Below are 22,219 nucleotides of genomic sequence, written 5' to 3'. Positions count from 1 at the left end.
GCTTCAGCCTAGTCCGCGGCGTCCGGCCTCGCGGACTAGGCCGAAGCCGCGGCCTCACCTAAAAAGTCCTTGCCCGCAGCTCTTCAGGCCTGGCGCGGTGTCAGCGCCGGTCCGGAGGCGCTGCGGGCATGAGTTTTTAGGCGAGGCCGTGGCTTCGGCTTAGTCCGCTGCGTCCGGCCGTAGCCGCGGACTAGGTCGAACCTGCGGCCTCGCCTAAAAACTCATGCACGCAGCACCTCGGGACCGGCGCGGTGAAAAAAAAAATCTAAAAAAATCGATTTGCTTAAATTTTGAATCGATTTGACCTCTCAACTCGATTCAAGATTTAAATCGATTTTTTTCCCAGCCCTACTCTCTATCATAGAGGCTCTGGCTCAAGGGAGGCTGGGAAAGAGTGGAAATGTCTTGTGTTGACATCCAACCCTGTTGGGTTTCAAAATGCATGCATCTGGTTCTACCTATTCCTTTCAACGCCTGAATCTGTTTATTATCAAGCCCAGGCATGAAGTCTGGATTCTGGATCATTGGAGTTAATGGGGATGGGAAGGGAGAGAGGCCTTTTGTTAAAAATATGTAAGAACTGCAATAGTGGCCCCAATTGTAGGATGCCTCTTCAATCCCTGATAGTATTTATGAGCGACCCATGGAAGTACAGACAGAGCAATCGGTGAAGCATGTTGTTCCACTTGTACCCACAGTTTAGTCTGTAAAGAGGTTCACCATGACACTACTCTGGACAAATGTAAGGCTCGATCGACAGTAAGAGATCAGATCAGGCAGACCAATACCTCCCCATGATTTAGGCAAAACCAACAGCGAAGTCTACCGACTTTGCTGCTCCAGAGAAAATTAGTTAACAGTGTCCGGCACAGGAGAAAAAAAACTTGAGATAGTTTAATAGGAATCGCTTGCATTGAATATAGGATCTGAGGAAGCAGTGTCATCTTAAAAGAATTACACCTCCCAAACCACTTGAGGGTATAGATGTGCCATAGTTAAAAATATGATCGCATTTTCGATAAATTAAAACCTTCTGATTTTTTGAGAAATTTGTATATTTACATTTTTGCGTACATTAGATTTTAACCATTTTGCAAAAAAGGCTCAATTAAAAAATTTACAAATATTTGTTATGTATTAACTCCATACAGGTTAAGCTTTTATATTTAGTTGTAATTTAGCAGGAATTTTGTAAAATTAGCTGTGTTTTTATCTGCTAATAATGGTTTTAGTGTATTTTTTGCGAACATATTGCAGCACTGTATGCAGCAATAAATGTTATAAAATTCTGTGTTAAACACTGCACTACACTAGCACACTATACTGTCACAGTATACTGACACTACACTAACACTCTACACTCTATAAAAGTGAAGGAACCTTTTATAGTGTGGGGCGGTCAGGTGCAAGGCTTCATCCAATTAGGGACCTAGCATTCACTGTGTAGGGCGCAGTACATTGTGGGCTGCTCGAAGTGGGAAGATCCCGCTGAGCGCCCCACAAATTCGGGTGTTGGCTGAACGGCCGAACAGGCGATGTTCGGTCTGAACTTTTGCTCAGCCCGAACTGTTCGCCTAACACTAATGTAACATACTATGTTAATATACTTAAAGTGGATCTAAACCCAAGAATAAAAACTGCTGGCTCACAAATCCAAGATGGCAGAGTCAAAAAAGGGAAAAATTAACTGTGGGGAAGACAACACCGGACTCATAGGCTTGTTAACTGCTTTTTTCCTAAAAGTCATCAGCTACAGTATTTATAGCTACTGACTTTTATTTTTTTTAAACAATAGCAAAGTTTCTCTTTAAAATATTCAACTAACTAAGGACTGATGCAAATTACATTGTAGGGTATTCTTTTATACTATAGATAAAATATCTTTTCTTTGATTTCATCCAGTTTTAATTTTAGACACTAAATTCTTATATGTACCATCTACAGTCAGGATGTATAACACCATATTGGAAACACTAAATACGCTAAAGTCGGATTAAGTCTGTGTACACTAAAATGGCTTATCATGCACTGCTTTCTTTTTCCCCTGTCAGCAATTCAAAGTTACATAATTATGCTGGTTGAAAAAAAAGACACAAGTCCATCCAGTTCAACCAACATAGGAAAAAAAACACACACAATTAGAAAACCTCTATCTATCTATCTATCTATCTATCTATCTATCTATCTATCCACATATATATATATATACACATATATATATATATATATACACACAATCCTATGTCCACAGTTGATCCAGAGAAAAGCAAAAAGAACAAAGCATGATCCAATTTGCTCCAGCGGGAAAAACAAATTACTTCCTGCTGATCCTCCAACAGGCAATCGGATATTCCCTTGATCAACTTTACCTATAATCTAAAGTTTTTCTTGAATCCATACACCATTCTGAGTACATCAGCAGACTCATGACAGCAATAATAAAGCCTTTGTTTTCCACCTACATTCCTTTTTATTGGGATATAGTCCTTCTTTATATCTTTCAAAGAGATACATTACACCTTATCCCAACCCTAAGGCCCCTTTACATGTTCAGCTGGCAAAGATCAGCCTGTCCGTTTTTTTCAGGCGGATCTGAGCGGGCCACCTATTGACTTGTATGGGCAGGTGGATGTCAGCGGAGATGTGTCCGCTGACACCTACCTGCCATCTGATCTGACAAGATCTGCTTAAAACAGAGGGATGGCGATACGTTTGCCATCTGTCCAGCAGATCGGATCGCATGAAAACGGACATAGAGAACAGCGGGGCTCTGACAGGTCTGTCCCTGCAGAGACAGACCTGTCATCCGCTGAGCGGATCTGCCCGTATGTAAAGGGCCTTAAACTTGCTTCTAGGGAAGTTATGTTGTGAAAGTGCAATAAGCTGCTTAATCATCCTGAATCAGAATGTTAATTTGTCTCACTCTTGTATTGGTGCATATCACCACCTTTATTTTCTGGCCCCTTAATTTCTTGGTGAAACTGTACAATATCCTTGTTTTAAAAAAATAGCTTATGCAAAAGGCATCTAAGTTTACAAATTTTTCTTTCTGTAAAACGTTTACTATACAAAGTAAGGTCCTTTGGCATGGACCATAGGGTGAGTACATGGATTGAAAACTACAAGGGCAAGTTCAGAGGGTGGTGATAAGGGGGAAATACTCGGAATGGTCAGGGGTGGGAAGTGGGGTCCCCCAGGGTTCTGTGCTGGGACCAATCCTGTTTAATTTGTTCATAAACGATCTGGAGGATGGGGTAAACAGTTCAATCTCTGTATTTGCAGACGACACTAAGCTAAGCAAGGCAATAACTTCTCCGCAGGATGTGGAAACCTTGCAAGAAGATCTGAACAAATTAATGGGATGGGCAACTACATGGCAAATGAGGTTTCATGTAGAAAAATGTAAAATAATGCATTTGGGTGGCAAAAATATGACTGCAATCTACTCACTAGGGGGTGAACCTCTGGGGGAATCTAGGATGGAATAGGACCTGGGGGTCCTAGTAGATGACAATGCCAAGCTGCTGCTAACAAAGCAAACAGAATATTGGCATGCATTAAAAAGGGGATTAACTCCAGGAATAGAGCGATAATCCTTCCACTGTACAAGACTTTGGTCCGGCCTCACCTGGAGTATGCTGTCCAGTTCTGGGCACCAGTCCTCAGGAGGGATGTACTGGAAATGGAGCAAGTACAAAGAAGGGCAACAAAGCTAATAAAGGGTCTGGAGGATATTAGTTATGAGGAAATGTTGCGAGCACTGAACTTATTCTCTTTGGAGAAGAGACGCTTGAGAGAGGATATGATTTCAGTTTACAAATACCATACTGGTGACCCCACAATAGGGATAAAACTTTTTTGTGGAATAGTTTTTATTAATAAGACACGTGGCCACTCACTAAAATTAGAAGAAAAGAGGTTTAACCTTAAACTGCGTAGAGGGTTCTTTACTGTAAGAGGGGCAAGGATGTGGAATTCCCGTCCACAGGCAGTGGTTTCAGCGGGGGGGCATCGATAGTTTAAAAAAACTATTAGATATGCACTTGAATGACCGCAACATACAGGGATATACAATGTAATACTGACATATAATCACACACATAGGTTGGACTTCATGAACTTGTGTCATTTTTCAACTCACCTACTGAGTAGAATTATAGGGGTCTGATAATGTTGATATATATATATATATATATATATATATATATATATATATATAGATTATCACTTTAATAATTGGTAATGCACTTTGTTTTACTTCCCCTAGGCTTTTCCTTGTTTTATTTCAATTCCTGGGAAATCAAAACTACTGGATATGTGACGACACAAACTACTGATAAGAACCCAAAAAGCTGCTCAAAATGACTTCCTTTTTAAAACCAGTCTGAACCGGCCAAATACTGCTGAAATTTTTTTTTTTTTTGCCAGTCACATGATGTATTCACCCATTTAACCGTTCCCTTGCTATTAAGAAGATAGATAGACAGCGGTCACACCTATATCACGCCTAGAATTCACTTAACACACACCCATACTTTATGCATATTAATACGTATAAAAATTGTATAACCTGCAGATGTAAGCTCAGAAACACTTTCACTTTTATTTGCTTATAGTAGCCGAGAACTGTGTTGTATTTCTCCACTGCAGTGAATGAATAAAAGCACCTAATGTTTTTAAGATTTGGACTCATTGTCTCATCAGAAAAAGCTCTTGATTTGAAGTCTCCCAAACCTGATTTAACAGAATGGTGCCTTTCGACTGGGATACAGTCCAGTGGGCTCCCGGCCAGAGAGACATGAAACTCACGTTGAGCAGACAAGTGGCCACGGTAAAAAACTGTTATTCTTACTTATTCTGCTTTCCGTGGCGAGTAACTAGTCAGTGTCTGGGGTCCATTGGCTGAAGGAGTCTTATGCTGTTGATAAGATGGTGAGATTAAGGTAAAATTGAGTGTGAACTAGAGTAATGTTGATGTTACACAGTTTGACCCAAATAACTCCTATACTTCACCTGTTGCAGAAATAATAGAGCCGATAATAATTATCAATGTTGATGTTTTGTTTCTATGCTTGGGGTGTCAATAGATTTATGAGACTTGTGAGAAGGTCTGACCAGAGGACTGTAGTAGTGAGCCTGTGTGGTGAGTAATGCCTATGTGGCAAGTGTACAGGCCTGTGTGGCCAAGTGTAATAAAGTGCCATTTGATGGCTACTGTGTTTGACCCAGGAGAAATTTTGGGTGACGGCACAAGTAGAGACTCGAGAGTGAGGACTCTAGATTGGGAGTACGGCTCTCCCATGGACATTTCAAGCCAGGAGAGGTAGAAGTGGCACAAGAAAATTAAGTAATATGAAAGACATGACAGACAGATATGGACAGTGGTTAAGAAATGACACCAAGACTATTATAGGCTGGACCAAAACAGACCAGATCAATACCAATTGAAGGAGTTATGATCAACTTGGGTTTTTGTGTATGTTAATTTTTATGGTAGATTGACAGAGTTGGATAAGGGGATTAAATGTGTACAATATTTGATTTTTGAAAGTATGCAACATGATGAAACCTTAACTAGTTATGAGCCTGTCAAAGTTTTTCTAATGCATATCACTGATGGGTCTAGCAAAAGAGAATTAGACCAGGCAATGCAAATGTTATCTAAATGTTTAAGAAATGTTTGAGATGAGTTGAAAAATAAAGGAATTAAGGAATCATTTGGGGAGATTAGAGCCCACTCGTCTTTGTGTTTCCTCACCCCCTCCTTTGCGCTTGTGTGTCTCTGTGTAAGAAAGGAGTGAGGTGCCCCTTCCTTCAAATTCCTGTGTAAAGAAGCCAGAGATTTGTGAACATCTAAGTACTATAGAAAGTTGTAAATGAGAAAAGTGAACAATACAGAAGGGTTATATTGTTGGTACAGAAACTGAGCGTGAATAGGGAAAAGGATCCACTCACTGATAAGACCGGGTTGATTTAGTATTTTAGCATGCCAGAATATTAAAGGAATTATGCAAGTTAAGAAGCAGTAGTTAGACAAGGAAGCACATGCCAGAAGAGAGAAATCAGAAGGTTATTTTATGGTTTAAAGAAGTAGATAGGAAACATGAAAGTGAATTACACTAGAAAAAAAAGTGGACAGAATGTTGTAGAATTATTAATGAAGATGTTTTGATTACTTTAAATGTGTCCAGTCCATTGCAGAGACAGTAAATGTGGATGTGACTAACTTTAATGCCCTAATAAGGAAACAAGGATTTGAATGGGCTTTGCTAAGAAAGTGTGCAGTAGCATTGAGGCTCAGGAAGTAGAAAGAAAGAAGAGAGAAAAGGCCGAATGCTTTTGTAGCCCAAAATGATGGTCAAGAAGCTGTTTCTCAAAAAGAAACTAGGAAATGCTATAATTGTGGCAGGATTGGCCATCTTGCCAGAAAATGCAGATTGCCTGACAGACATAAGCAGATAAAAGAGGGAGATGATGATAAATGACTAGTAAAGCAGCATGAACTTTCTGAGCACACAGAAGTTAATTTGTGCATCTCTGAGATGGATGGTAAAGACGCTTTTGTAACATTACGCTTTCCACAACTAACAAATCAGGAAAATTCATGCTTAGTCAATTCTGGCTCTGCCTGGACTATAACTCAAAAGTCCCGCCTACCAAAAGACACCCCCCTTACATCTGGGCCACTAGCAGTTGGAGTGGGAGGGAAATCTACCCCTCTCAAAGAAACGCCCCCCATACAAATTGGAATTGGAAGTCACAATATGTTTCATAATTTGCTTGTCTCTGGCACTGTACCATGCAACCTATTGGGGAGAGACCTACTGAGTTACTTACAAGCCTGTGTACAATATACACCCAATGGAGTAGAAGTACATGTTGGAGAATTAGATAAAGAAATTATATGTGGATTGACAGAAATTGAATTAGAGGAAGAGATTGAAGGTAATATTCCACCTGAAATTGTTGCTCAAATATGTGATATTCTCTGGGCCAAGGGAAAATATGATGTAGAACTTCTACAAGTCCCTCCGGTTAAAGTCAAACTAAAAGCAGGAGCTCAAATCCCACGCATACCACAGTATCCACTGTCACCAGATCAACTCGCTGTGTATGAGTACAAATAAAATAATTACTTGAAGCAGGTGTCATAAAGAAAACAGAAAGTAGAGCACAGACGCCATTGTTTCCTGTAAAGAAAAAGATCAAAAATAGGGAGAAAAGCCAATATATAGAATTGTACATGATTTAAGGGCCATCAATCAAATTATCGAGGAAGACACTCCTGTTGTCCCAAATCCCAGTACTTTGCTCAATGACATACCTACAGGAACACAGGTGTACACAGTAATAGACCTGGCAAATGCTTTCTTCAGTGTTGCCTTGGATGAAGAGAGCCAAGAACTCTTTGATTTCTGGTTTGAAGGAGAAATGTATACCTGGACAAGAATTCTGCAAGGAATGGTCTCATCTCCAAGGGCATTCTCAAAGACCATGATAACAATCCTAAATGGGTGGCAACCAGCCCATGAAGGCACAGTGATCAAGGTGTACATTGACGACATCTTACTATGTGCAGACACAAAAGAACATTGTGAGCAAGACTCGCTTTCTCTGTTGAAATATCTCAGTGAACAGAGTGTCAAAGGAAAAGGTACAATGGTGCAGACCTCATGTGAAATTTCTTGGTCACTGTCTAGGCCCTGTAGCCAAACACATTGACACTGAAAGAAAACGGACAATAACTAAAATGCCTCAGCCGAAAAATCACAAACAGCTCAGAGAATTAATCGGGATGGTGTCATATGTGAGACAATGGATACCAGATGCTAACACCAAGTTGAAACCCTTGTATACTGCCCATCTTTTGAATGGACAAAGGAACTGGAGGATGTCTTCAATCAGTTAAAAGCTGATATCCAGGTCGCACCTGCCCTCAAATTGCCAGACCAAAACAAACCCTTCCAACTATATTGCTCTGTTAAGGGAGCCACAGGCAATGGAGTTCTTACACAGAGGTCACCATCAAGAACACACATAGTGGCCTATGAAAGTGTACAAGTGTCCAGGGAACACCAACCTGTGTAAAAGCAGTTGCAACTGCTGCATTAGTGGTTGAGAAGGTTGCCATTGCAAGGTAGAATCAGCCTCTGACAGTTTATACAACACATGCAGCAAATTAAATCTTGGAAAGAGCAGGGACCAAACACTTGTCATCGGCAAGGCTGAGCAAGTATGAAGTAATCCTGCCGGCATTTTCCTAAAGAGAGAAGAAGACTTCGAAGAGGAGGGTGACCACATCTGCTTAAAACTTATGGAAGAAGAAATGCAGCAAATCTCCCCAGTAAAGGACACTCCTCTTGAAAATTCTGATCTGATCCTGTTTGCAGAGGGTTCACGCCTATACAAAGATGGAGTCCCCAAGAATGGCATATGCGGTGACAACATTGGAGGAAGTGATTGAGACCCAACTACTTCCTTCATCGCTTTCAAGCCCAGGTTGTCAAAGTGGTAGCACTCACCAGAGTCTGTGAGGCCATAAAGGATCAAACAGCCAACATCTACACTGATAGCAAGTATGCTCACGAAGTAGTCCATGATTATGGACCCATAAGGAAAAACAGAAGATTCACAACTGCTGCAGGAGAACCAATTAAAAACTGGAAATATGTTAAAAAACTCTTTGAAGCAGTCACCCTCCCAAAGGAAGGAGCCATCCTGAAGGTCAAGGCATATACAGAAAGACCGCTGAAACAACAATGGAAGCAATCATGGCCTTAGTCATTGATTTTGAAAAAGAAGAAGAAGAAGCCGGTAACAGATTGAAGAAAAAGAAGAGAACAAATACAGAATGCAAAGGAACTGATTAAGAAATTGCAAGAAACTGCACCTGATGATTGGAATAAAATCATGTAAAGGGACGAAGCAAAAAAGGATCAAGATGGACTCTTGTGCAAGGAAAATGGAATATGTGTCCCACCTCAAATGGAGAAGATGATCATGCAACTAACCCATGGCCTGAGTCATGTAGGCCCTAAGGCAATGGAGAGAAACATAAGCAAGGCTGGATGGTTTATTCTATACGCCAGAAATTCATGTCAAGACTTTGTTGAGGGATGCATAATCTGTGCTAAAAATAACCCAGGAAAACGGACCACAGCAACACAAAGACATTTGGCCAAGCCATTTTTCCCTTTCCAAAGACTTCAGATTGATTACATCCAATTACCCAAGTCAGGCCAATATCAATATTTTTTGGTGTGCGTAGACATGTTTTCAAGCTGAATAGAAGCCTGCCCAGTGGCTAAAGTAAATGCCAAGACAACAGCAAAGAAGCTCCTTTCCAAAATAATATGCCACTTTGTCCCTGAAACCATAGAGAGTGACAGAAGAACACATTTCACTGGACAGATCATGCAAATTATATGCAAATACTTGGCAATTGAGCAGGCCTTCTATGCCCCTATCATCCTCAGAGTTCAGAGAAGGTAGAAAAATATAATGGAATCATTAGACAGGCTAGCTAAATCAATGCAGGAAAAGGGAAGACGGGTCAGTAAAGAAACAATGGCCAGAAATGTTGCCTCTTTACAACATCAGGATTACCCCTACTTATAGGTCAGAGAACTTGAGCCCTTATGAGATTTTATTTGGGGGCCCACCTTATTTTCCACAGCAGACTGCTGAAATGTATAATGATTTTGTTTTTTATGTAATCGTCTAATACAAGCAACTAACTGCGATGCACAAGTTTGTTTTTATAAATAGATAAATCCGCGCTTAGGACAATGAAAGAGCTGCTGCCTCTCCCTAATTAGTTCCCCAAAGGGGTCTAGTTACATGAATATAATGGGTAATATGGGAATACAAGTGGCGCTGCCTTATTATGTAAAACTATCCGTGATTGGATAAATATCAGGAGCTAGGGGCTGCCTACTCCTCACTTAATCACTTAGGAGCTCCGTCACTGTATAGTGTACTGCAATCTAACCCAAAAAATGATGATAAATGTATATGTAAAAGAAAGTAGTAAATATTTAATTTCCTATCACCTCAGTGAAAGAAAGGTTTCCTCATATATTAAAAAGTGAGTGACTAGTGTGAAAAATGGTGAGAAAAATTATTTAAAATTAATTAATCGAAAAAGTATCAAAAGTATTGAGACAATATGGCGCCTACTAAAGAAAAAATTATTACGTACCTATTAGTAAAAAACTTATGTGAAATAAAGTGTCAAGTGCATGTACTAATTTATCTCTACCAAATTTTATAGAGCTAATAAATCAACAGTGAAATTAACCCCATGGTTCAAAAGTATTGTGACAGTATGGCGCCTAATAAAAGTAAAAAGATTATTTTAAGAATGAACAACCATATGTGAAAGTAAAGTGTCAGTGCAACCTCCAATTTATGGCTTTTCTAAGTTATTAGCCAATGTATCAGTAATAAGATCTCTGTTGGCATTCCAAAATATGATAAATATTAAATACCATCACAATCATACAGAAAATATATTATCTCTGTTGGCATTCCAAAATATGGATATAAATCTATATATAATATATTTTCTGTATGATTGTGATGGTATTTAATATTTATCATATTTTGGAATGCCAACAGAGATCTTATTACTGATACATTGGCTAATAACTTAGAAAAGCCATAAATTGGAGGTTGCACTGACACTTTACTTTCACATATGGTTGTTCATTCTTAAAATAATCTTTTAACTTTTATTAGGCGCCATACTGTCACAATACTTTTGAACCTTGGGGTTAATTTCACTGTTGATTTATTAGCTCTATAAAATTTGGTAGAGATAAATTAATACATGCACTTGACACTTTATTTCACATAAGTTTTTTACTAATAGGTAAGTAATAATTTTTTCTTTAGTAGGCGCCATATTGTCTCAATACTTTTGATACTTTTTTCGATTAATTAATTTTAAATAATTTTTCTCACCATTTTTCACACTAGTCACTCACTTTTTAATATATGAGGCAACCTTTCTTTCACTGAGGTGATAGGAAATTAAATATTTACTACTTTCTTTTACATATACATTTATCATCATTTTTTGGGTTAGATTGCAGTACACTATACAGTGACGGAGCTCCTAAGTGATTAAGTGAGGAGTAGGCAGCCCCTAGCTCCTGATATTTATCCAATCACGGATAGTTTTACATAATAGGGCAGCGCCACTTGTATTCCCATATTACCCATTACAAGTTTGTTTTTGATTCAATTCCAGATCAAGAAACTGGAACACATGGTTTACAAACCAGGTGATTAGGTTCTAGTAAAAGAACATGTGAAAGTACCTTTAGGACCAAAGTTTGAAGGACCCTTCCAAGTGCTCCTAACAATTGTTACAGTTGTAAAGTGATGTGGATACATGCCAGCCATTGCAAGAAAGTACAGCTATTTTCAAAAGATGAGTAAACTACTGTTATGCCTTTGCTTGATCTTAGCAGTCAAGGCTATAGAGGAAAATCACCTGTACAAATTACACATGCTAACAGGCATAAGGAGAAAATTGAGTAATTGCTATATATGTTCACATAGGTCAGACAGTTAAAAAAAAAGGCACACACCTAGTACCCATTTATTTTCATTTTGCGTTTAAGCAATACAAAGCTGCCCAAAAAACTAGTATGTCCACAATATCACAAATGTTCTATTATTGTGAAAACACATTTTATGTTAAATCTAACTTAAGGCCCTTGGGAATATCCCCTTGTTTAGTAAGGGAAAGAGGTATACAATGTGACATTATGATAGGAAGTATGACAAACCCAGATTAGAACTTTAGAAATGGTAAATTTTCATGGATTCAACAGATATTTTCAAAACTACTGGATATGTGTTGACACAAACTAAGAACCCAAAAAGCTACTCAAAATGCCTTCCTTATCAAAACCAGTCTGAACTGACCAAATACTGCTGATTTTTTTTTTTTTGCCAGTCACATGATGTATGCACCTATTTAACTGTTCCTTTGCTATTAAGAAGATATGGACGTTGATTGGACTAAACTATACGGTCACACCTATATCACGCCTAGAATACACTTAACACACACCCATATTTAATGCATATTCATGCGTATAAAATTTGTATAACCTGTAGATGTAAGCTCAGAAACGCTTTCACTTTTACTCATTTATAGTAGCTGAAAACTGTGTTGTATTTCCCTATTGCAGTGAATGAATAAAAGCACCTCATTTTTTTAGATTTGGACTCACTGTCTCATCAGAAAAAGGTCTTGATTTAAAGACTCCCAAACCTGATTTAACACTACTATGTAACTATGTAACTAATTGTACTTACTCAGATTCATCAAAAGCCACAGTCTTGGTGTAGAAGTCACTAGAATACAGCACCACATTTGCAGTTTGCTCCACTGCAAGATAAAGAAGACATCACTTAATTATAATCTGTACAAATGCACTTTTCAGATTTTTTTTTTTTCTCTCGGCATCACTATGCATTACCTATTCACTGACAAACAGAATAATAAAGTGCAAAACATTTTAGCCAAGGAGGTCAGATAGATCGTTAGCAAGTATTGCAGATTTGCACCATGTTAATAAACTCAAATTAATTTTAAAAATACATTCTATACAGTAATCAGTACATATTGTATAAGCAGTATCCTTTCTAAAAAAACACATTTATAATAACTTTTATCATCAATGCAATGTGCAAAATTTACTTTTGACAAAGTCATGTATTTTTGTATTTCAATGATGCAACTGAGCTTTGTGATGAGGTGTACTTCATAAAAGGACTCTATGCATTGTGCATTCCCCATGAAATCTGGAATAGATGCCCCTCAACCACTCTGACAGCATTCTGCAAAATCTTCCATCAGGTGCAGCAGCTTCTTTCCAAAGTAAGAAGGTGAAAGGACCTCAAGTATTTGTTTCTTTAATCCCCTATATTAATAAAGATTTTTTTTCACACAACGTACCCGAAGTAGATATTTTCTTGACTGTTTTCTCTGAACTGTTGGTCACAGTTACAGCCACAGTAATTGTCTCTCCATGATAAAACACCTGCAAATAATTTAATATGAAGAAACGGTGAGAGGGTGGGAGCATGCATTTGGGTGTTACTGGAGTTATATATTATGAGGTTCTCACACTAAACCTGTGAAGCTATCAACTCTTTTGCAGTGTGTGTGTGTGTGCGTGTGTGTGTGCGTGTGGGGTGGGGGGGTTATGATGACTTTCGCTCATAAGAGCAAACATTGCAAACTATTTCAAACACAGAAATAGGCCTCTGTTCTTCTATAACACACAATGAAAGCACATCTAGACCCCTTGAGGTCTTTAAGAGCCTGACACGACTGCTCATCCAGAACTGTGTAATTTATAGGGTAGTAGATTAGCAAATCTTTCAGGGAAAAACATTGAAAAAGCAAATTTATGACTAGCTGGAAATCACTTTAATAACTAATTGATATGCTTTAATGTAGAAACTTTCTCTTAAAGCGGATCTCCACTCCCATTATCCAATTTATTTTTTTTTATTGGGACTGATCTAAACTTTATTGCAGGTGTTAACTAATTTAGATACTCATCCACTCAGTGAATCCAGAAGTGTCCTACAGAATCCTATCAGAACTCTGCCCCTGCTTTGTCCTGCACTGCCATTTTCTTCGGTGACATCATCCAGAGGCCTGCCAACTTTTCAGGTTTAAGCTGCTGGGCCTCACGATGACATGCCGCTTGGCCTGTCCCCTCCTCCTTTTTCAATGAAGGATTATGCTTCCTGAGATATGTGATGTACATATCCCAGGAGGCACAGCGGGCATAAAGCATGTCATTCGTTTAGGCGAGTGACATGCATGGGGGAGCGGGTCTGAAGGTTTTATTTTTTAAAGAAAAGGTGAAGGAGGAGAGAGGGGTTGGAGAGGAGGCAATTCTAATATGAGGGTGAGGATCCGGTTTAAGCTTTATAAAAAAAAAAACTATACGTTTGGATTGGATGTAGCTCTTTATATTTTGTCACTCTTACCTCCTTGGCCAGGGAAGCTGTCAGGTGCAGAGGTTTGTCTGACATAAAGAACTGCCAGGAGGTTTCTGCACGGGGTGTAGGCCCAGGTTGATCAGGGGCATATTGGATTTTGCGTATCAATAGTCGCACAGAGTTCCTGAAACAAAAAAAAGTTAAAATTAATGCATTGCTGTAAGGAAAGTTCATTAAATGTCAATAGTGGATATTGGGCATAATACATGCAACCACTAGTCCATGGTTTGCTGGAAGTCAGAATGAAGTTTTTCACTCGGTCATGGATAAAATTGATTCACAAATGTTATGATAAATTATTTTGTTTGTTATCAATGTCGTTTAATCCAAAACTGTTTTATGCCATGTAAAATATTACTACACATGTATAACAAAGACATTTGCATATTTAAAAAGTCGCTTTTGACAGATTAGGCTTCAAGAGGTTATCAGATTGACTTTTATTAAAAAGTTTGAGATCCAGTGGTTTATAGATTATAGGTATTTGTCTTTACCTAGGACACAGAAGACAGTTAGCAGATGATACAGCCTCCACCAGAATGATAGCCTTGGCTCAAGAATAATTCTAGTCTCTTTTTTCATTGCTGTCAGTGTGGAATTATCATAAACTGCTCTTATGCTCTAATTTTGGTTAAGGTGTTTGCAATTTTGTGCTTATAGTAATTATTTTTAATAAAGATGTGTAACACAGGCCCCGGGATTACAGTATATTTTACATAAAGCTCCAGTGGATGTAGCTGCATGCTAATCATTTTACAGATTAGTGTTTTACTGAAATAGATTTTGCAGTGAAATTATCCATAATTTTTGCCATGCAAACTGCTTAGGCTAAATTAGCTTGGGGAAAAAGAAATCACATGGCTTTGTTGTATAACAATAAATGTTATCACCATGGCAGTGCTGACATGGCAATCACATAACTTTGTTTATAAACATAGGTTGGCATCAGGGTTAATGCTAAGTTTACCCTTTTTATATATTTTATGTCATGTTTCAAGCTAAAGAGGGGCTTTTTTATCACAAGACCAGGTCCAGAACAATTTATACACACTGGAGATCAAAACTAGAGAACAATTTATGAACACATTTTTTCAGAAATAATGTAATCTTCATTGCCCAACATTTTATGGAATTTTGTTGTGGCTGTACCATGCTAATAGAACATCATTTTTCAAAATAACCAAGGCACTTCAACAAAAAAAAAACATTATTTCGTAGAAAACACAATGATCAAAATTAGAGAATAGCAATGACTATACCACGGAGAAAAATTAAAACTAAAAATTTTGAAGGTTACAACAATTCGTAAGACGTGTACAGGCCCTTGCTTTGAATGACTTCAGTTCATCTGCTTTGCATAGGACATCACTAGTCTCTCACACTGTTCTGGTGTGATTTTGTTCCACTCTTCTTCCAGTCTCTTCCACAGTTCAGTGACTGTAGTGGGTTTCTTGGCCATAACTTTGTCACCAAGGATTTTCCAGAGGTTTTCTATTGGGTTTAGATCAGGACTCTGGACTGGCCATTTCATTATTTCAATGTTTTCAGCTTCAAGGAACTGCTTTCTCTGTTTTGCTGTGTGACAGGGGGCATTGTCGTGAATGAAAATTGCTGGCTGATTGGGCGATGAACGCAGGGAAGGAACCACATGTTGTCGAAGATTGTTCTGATAAACATTTGCATTCACTCTGCCATGTAGCTGTATAAGAGGCCCAAATCTTGCTGCAGAAAACATCCCCCAAATGCTTCCCCCTCCACCTTTCACTGACTTCTTTACACACTTTGGGTTTGACAACAAACAGAATGTTTCCCATCAAACCCAAATAAATTAAACTTGCTTTCATCACTAAAGTGAACTTTGGACCAGTTCTCCTCTGTCCACACAACATGCTCCTCAGCAAAGGTTAGTCTAGCCTTTTATTTCTTTCTGCTAATGAGAGGTTTGGTCACTGCAGAGTGAGCTTTCAGTCCAAATTCTCTAAAAAGGCGAGACACTGTATGACAAGACAGATCCATACTCTGTTTAGCACTGAACTGGCGAGCAATTGCAGCTGCAGTGTTGAACTGATTGCCCATTGAGATTCTCCACATTATTCTGTCCTCTCTTGCATTTGTCTTTCATGGACGTCCAGCCTTCTTGGGGTACTTGAATGAGTTTGTGATGTTGTAAAGATGCAATATTCTAGAAATCACACATTTGGAACAATAAACTTCTTTTTCTATGTCTGAAAGGGTCATCCCTTTGGCCTTCATCTGGACAACATGCTGCCGGAGGGTTCAGTCACTTTAGAACAGCTCACCATCTTGCAAAGTCAGTGAAAACTGGAAAGTTAGGCTGCCAGTTAAATAGGGTTTGTCAGATAATTAAAGAAATTAGCACAAGGTGCCAGATTAACATCAGTAACTGGTAGGTATCTGAAAGCGTTCTCTAATTTTGATCAGTGTTCTTTTTCAAATCTCATTGAAGTTTTTTATTCTGTGCTTCAAAATATATGTAACTCATTAAATGCGCTTAACAAAATTGCTCTTTTACTCCTGTTTAGATCATTTCAAATAGGACTAAGAAGTGACCTTGAAATTTAGGAAATTGTAGGTTGTTCTCTAATTTTTATCTCCAGTATATATATATATATATATATATATATATATATATACACATACATACATACACATATATATATATATATATATATATATATACACACATACAGTATCTCACAAAAGTGAGTACACCCCTCACATTTTTGTAAATAGTTTATTATATCTTTTGATAGGACAACACTGAAGAAATGACACTTTGCTACAAAGTAAATTAGTGAGTGTACAGCTTGTATAACATTGTAAAATTGCTGTACCCTCAAAATAACTCAACACACAGCCATTAATGTCTAAACCGCTGGCAACAAAAGTGAGTACACCCCTAAGTGAAAATGTCCAAACTGGGCCCAAAGTGTCAATATTTTGTGTGGCTACCATTATTTTCCAGCACTGCCTTAACCCTCTTGGACATGGAGTTCACCCTATCGGAAAGTTCAATACCCTATATAATCCCTCCCCTTGCAGGGATACCTCAGTTTTGTAGCCAAGCAATATAGTGTATTAGAAGAGGGGCGGGACCTCTGTGTCCCGTGATGTCCTTCGAAAGAAAAGGATTTTACAGGTAAGCTGTTTTTAAAAATCCTATTTTCTTTCTCGAACATCACGGGACACAGAGCCACAGTAATTACTGATGGGATGTCCCAGAGCAATGCTATCTGAGGGGGGGGGGGACCACGACCAAGTAGGGTGCAATCAGACCTGAGGATCCTGTACCGCTGCCTGCAGCACACTACGCCCAAAGGCGATATCCTCATGCCTTCTCACATCCAGCTGATAGAATCTGGTGAATGTATGAACTGAAGACCAGGTTGCGGCCTTGCAGATCTGAGCAATCGAGGACCGGTGATGCACTGCCCAAGAAGCACCAATAGCCCTTGTGGAATGTGCCTTGATCTGAAACGGAGGAATCTTCTGTTTCAAACCGTAAGCTTGAATGATCAATTGTCGAATCCATTTAGAAATGGTAGCTTTTGACGCTGCCTGTCCTCTATTGGGACCCTCTGGCAGCACAAAAAAAACCTCCGTTTTGCGAATCTGAGCAGTTGCCTCGAGATAGGCCTTGACTGCTCTTACTACATCCAATGAATGTAGTGATCTCTCTTCCGGAGAACAGGGATCTGGAAAAAGGAAGGCAGAACAATGTCTTGGTTTAAATGAAAATCAGAAACCACGTTTGGCAAAAAACTAGGATGAGGGCGCAGTACCACTCTATCCTTGTGTATAATCAAATAAGGCTCCTTACAGGAAAGGGCTGCTAATTCTGAAACTCTTCTAGCAGAATAGATGGCCACCAGAAAAATTAACTTCCTTGTCAACAAGACCAAAGGAATCTGACTTATTGGTTCAAAAGGCTGTTTCTGTAACACAGCCAGGACCAAGTTCAAGTCCCAGGGGTTTAGGGGCGATTTAACCGGAGGATTAAGACGCATCACCCCCTGCATAAAGTTTCGGACCAAAGAATGAGAAGCAAATGGCCGTTGAAATAATACTGATAAAGGCGAGACCTGGCCCTTGATGGTACTCAAGGCCAGCTTCATCTCTAATCCTAATTGTAGAAAACCAAGAATTCTACCTATGACATATTTCCTGGGATGCCAACTTCTGGATTCACACCAGGATACATAAGCTTTCCAGACTCTATGATAAATCATCCTGGAAGCTGGCTTCCTTGCATTAATCAAGGTAGATATGACAGGACCTGAAAGCCCACGACTCTTCAGAACGTGGGTCTCAATAGCCAAACCGTCAAATTTAACGTTTGTAAGGCAGGATGGAACACTGGACCTTGAGATAACAGGTCTTGGCGTATAGGTAGTGTCCACGGGGAACCCACCGTCATCCTTACTATTTCTGCATACCAAGTCCTTCTGGGCCAAGCGGGGGCCACCAGAAGTACAGACTTCCTTTCCTGCCTGATCCTGCGAAGGAGTCGTGGCAGTAGCAGAATAGGCGGGAATGCGTAAATCAGTAAGAACCGATGCCACGGAATCACCAACGCATCCGTCCCGCATTCAAGAGGATCCCTCGTCCTTGCCACAAATCTGTCTAACTTTTTGTTGAATTGGGATGCAAAGAAATCTACATCTGGGACCCCCCATCTTTGGTATATGGCCCAAAAGACGTCGGGGTGTAGAGACCATTCCCCTGGGAGTAACTGCTGGCGACTTAGATAGTCCGCCTGCCAGTTCTCTATCCCTGGAATAAAAACTGCCGATATGCATGGCACATGCATCTCTGCCCAGACTAAGATCTGGTTCACCTCCTTTTGAGCAGCTGGGCTCCGGGTGCCTCCCTGATGATTGACATAAGCCACTGCTGTGGCATTGTCGGACTGGATCCTGACCGGGCAGCCCTGAAACCTGAGAGTCCAGGCTATTAGGGCTAGATATACCGCCCAGATCTCCAGAATGTTGATGGGTAAGGTCCTCTCTGTCTTGGACCATATCCCCTGAACCGCAGACTGTTCCAGAACTGCTCCCCAACCTGATAGACTGGCATCTGTTGTTACCACCGTCCAGGTAACCGGAAGAAAGGATTTCCCCTTCTGCAGGTTTTCGGGTATGAGCCACCAATTGAGGCTCTGACGCACTGCATGCGACAGGTGCATCGGAAAGTCTAATGCCTGAACCTTCTTGTTCCAGGTCAACAGAATACTGTGTTGCAGCATTCTTGAATGAAACTGAGCATAGGGAACTGCTTCGAATGAAGACACCATTTTCCCTAGTAGTCTCATACAAAGGCGACCAGAAGGACCCTTCTTGGACCTGACTGCCAGAATCAGCTCTCTTAAAGCAGCGATCTTTGCCTGGGGTAGAAATATTTTCTCCTGGCTTGTATCTATGATCAGACCTAAATACTCCAGTCTTCTTACTGGTTTTAGGAAAGATTTTTCTAAGTTGAGGATCCAACCCAGGTGTTCCAGATACCTGACTGTGGTCCTCAAGTTTCCGTTCAAAGAGGCTACCGACTGGCCTATCAAGAGCAGGTCGTCTAGGTATGCTATGACAGCTATACCCTGAGCCCTTAATCTGGCCAGAGGAGGAGCCAAGATCTTTGTGAACACTCGAGGTGCAGTGGCTATCCTAAATGGCAGAGCCACAAACTGGAAATAGCGCCCTCCTATCTCGAAGCGCAGAAACTTCTGATGAGCAGGAAAAATGGGCACATGCAGATATGCATCTCTGATGTCTATCAATGCCAGAAATTCTCCTCCCTGCAGGGTGGAGACTACTGTCCGAATTGATTCCATGCGGAAGGATTGAATCCTTAAGAATCGGTTCAGATCCCTTAAATCCAGAATGGGTCTGACATCCCCATCTGGTTTTTGGACCGTAAAAAGGTTGGAATAGAAGCCCAATCCCTGGTCCTTTGCGGGAACCATCATAATGACCTCCTGCGACAAAAGTCGCTCTAACGCTAGAAGGAGCGACTGCTTCTTTTCTGGGTCTCTGGGAACTCCTGATCTGAGGAACCGAGGAGAGGGAAATTCCTGAAACTCCAGCTTGTACCCAAAGGTTACCGTGGAGATTACCCATCTGCCCTGGAAATCGTCCTACCAGAGCCCTGAGAACTGCCGCAGTCTTCTTCCCACTCGAGCGAGCGGGGGCGCCCCCTCATGCAGAGGTCTTAGTGTTTTGCCTAGTAGGCTTCTTCCCCCAGGACTTCTTCTGTCCCTGGGGTTGACTCTTGTCCCTGGACACAGACGGAGGAGGCTGACGAGACTGCCTGGAGGCTGAAGCCCCAGGCGCTGGGGAAAGAGTCCGTTTGAAAGAGGGACGCTTACTCTTCTTCTTAACAGGTAAGAGAGTGTTTTTCCCACAAGAGATTCTCTTGATATAGCTATCCAAGTCCTCTCCAAACAACCTTTCACCACGAAATGGAAACCCCGCCAGGAGCTTCTTACATGGTGCTTCGGCTGACCAATTTTTCAACCATAGGATTCTACGTATATGCACCAACCCCAGAGAAAGACAAGAGGTTTGCACGATAGAATCTCTGATGGCGTCAACAACGTAACATAAGGCCGCAGGAAGGTTAGCAAACCCCTAGGCCTGCTGTTCAGGTAATACCTTGATAACCTGCTTGACATGGTCTCTTAGGTATTGACAGACTCCAATCGCTGCAACTGCAGGTTGAGCCACTGAACCTGCCAAGGAAAAAACATCCTTCAATAGGGATTCCATCTTCTTGTCTACAGGATCCCTGAGCATCTGAGCATTGTCTACAGGACAAGTCAGACTATTATTTACGGAGAATATGGCGGCATCAATGGCCGGTATTCCCCACATTTTAATAAACTTTTCTTCCATCAGATAAAGTGTTGAAAACTTTCTCGGCAGAAAAAAACGTTTGTCTGGGTGATCCCACTCAGAATAAATGAGCTTTTCAAGTAAATTATGAACAGGAAAAGCCTGTGCTGCTTGAGAAGGTTTCAGTGACCCCAAAGCAGAAGAGGATTCTTTAACAGTTTCAGGTACGGGCAACTTAAATGTGGAACGAACCAATCCAGTAAGTATCTGCACTAAGACTTTCTCCTCTTGGGAAGTCGCAGAGGGTCCCTCTCCACCTGATTCCTCCGAAGAGGAGGAATCATCTGTCCCATCCTGATCCTCTGAAAGGGATTTGTCTCCTTTAACCCTGAGCTCCTCTTCCTAAGGGTCTTGGGAAACAGAGGAAGGCCTAGTGCGTTTTCTTCCACTGAGTGAAGCTGTAATCACGGCCAATAATCTTTCCTCTAAACCATTAATAGCTGAGGAAAAAACCTCTTGTGTAATGTATACAGGGGCTAACGTGCCGGAGGCAGGTATAGCCCCTGACCCCAATGGCTCTCCCTGGCTAGCCATCCCTGGCCCCTCATGGGGGGAGGATGCTGCTGATAGAGGGTCCTCAGAACCTGAATGAGATCCCCTAGTGTCTCTGGTTCTGGGGGTGTTTGAACCTCTTCTACCCATAGTGGAAAGCAACAAGGTGGAGGTATCACAAAATGAACACTGACTGCTGAACGATGTAGTCTGGCTAAAAGCCTTGCTACCCAATGCTCAATCTGGTGTTACTTTAGTAAATGCTGCCTAGGAGAATGCCTGTGTCCCACCTTACATGCGACCGTCAGCTCTGTGTCCCTCCAAAGGCTGTGTGCACCTGTAGAGAGTGCTTTAATGTCCTGCAGCTGGCCTGAGTGGGAGTCTAAGCACCTGTGCTGACTTCCCGCCCCCCCTACCACCCCCCACCCGCGGCGGGGGCAGCGGTGCCCGAGCGGTATAATCGCTTCTCAGACCCCTGTGGCCTCCCCCTAGCCTAGGGGGAACATCAAACATGAGAAATCCCCCCCATCCATCCTACCTTGAGCCGGCCGGAGACACTGTGAAGCCTGAACACTGAGACCGACATCAGCATGACAAGGTTTGTGCTCTTGGCAGCCCCCACTGGTCACAATAGGCATAGCATGCATTTACCTTAAAGGAGAAAACCTACTAGAATTAAAAAATTCTGTGGAATCTCCTCTTACCTTATCCAGCCGCAGGGTTCAGTTTACACAGACCCAATCTTCACCTCGCACGGTGGGCTCCGTTTAGAAAACCGAACC

General features: G+C 40.8%; 1 protein-coding gene across 1 annotated transcript in view; it reads right to left on the bottom strand.

Annotated features, from left to right (window-relative positions):
* SAG (S-antigen visual arrestin) overlaps nucleotides 1–22,219 on the bottom strand; it is a 66,009-nt gene that overhangs the window by 26,209 nt on the left and 17,581 nt on the right. The window contains exons 8-10 of the mRNA XM_073625814.1: nucleotides 14,026–14,161; nucleotides 12,977–13,061; nucleotides 12,334–12,406 (exon numbers count right to left, since the gene is read on the bottom strand). Of these exons, the coding sequence (XP_073481915.1) occupies nucleotides 12,334–12,406; nucleotides 12,977–13,061; nucleotides 14,026–14,161 (294 nt within the window). The remainder of the gene's footprint in view (nucleotides 1–12,333; nucleotides 12,407–12,976; nucleotides 13,062–14,025; nucleotides 14,162–22,219) is intronic.

Source organism: Aquarana catesbeiana, linkage group LG04 (assembly GCF_042186555.1).
Source record: "Aquarana catesbeiana isolate 2022-GZ linkage group LG04, ASM4218655v1, whole genome shotgun sequence".
In the NCBI taxonomy this organism is placed as follows: domain Eukaryota; kingdom Metazoa; phylum Chordata; class Amphibia; order Anura; family Ranidae; genus Aquarana; species Aquarana catesbeiana.
This window is presented reverse-complemented; position numbering and strand designations above follow the sequence as displayed.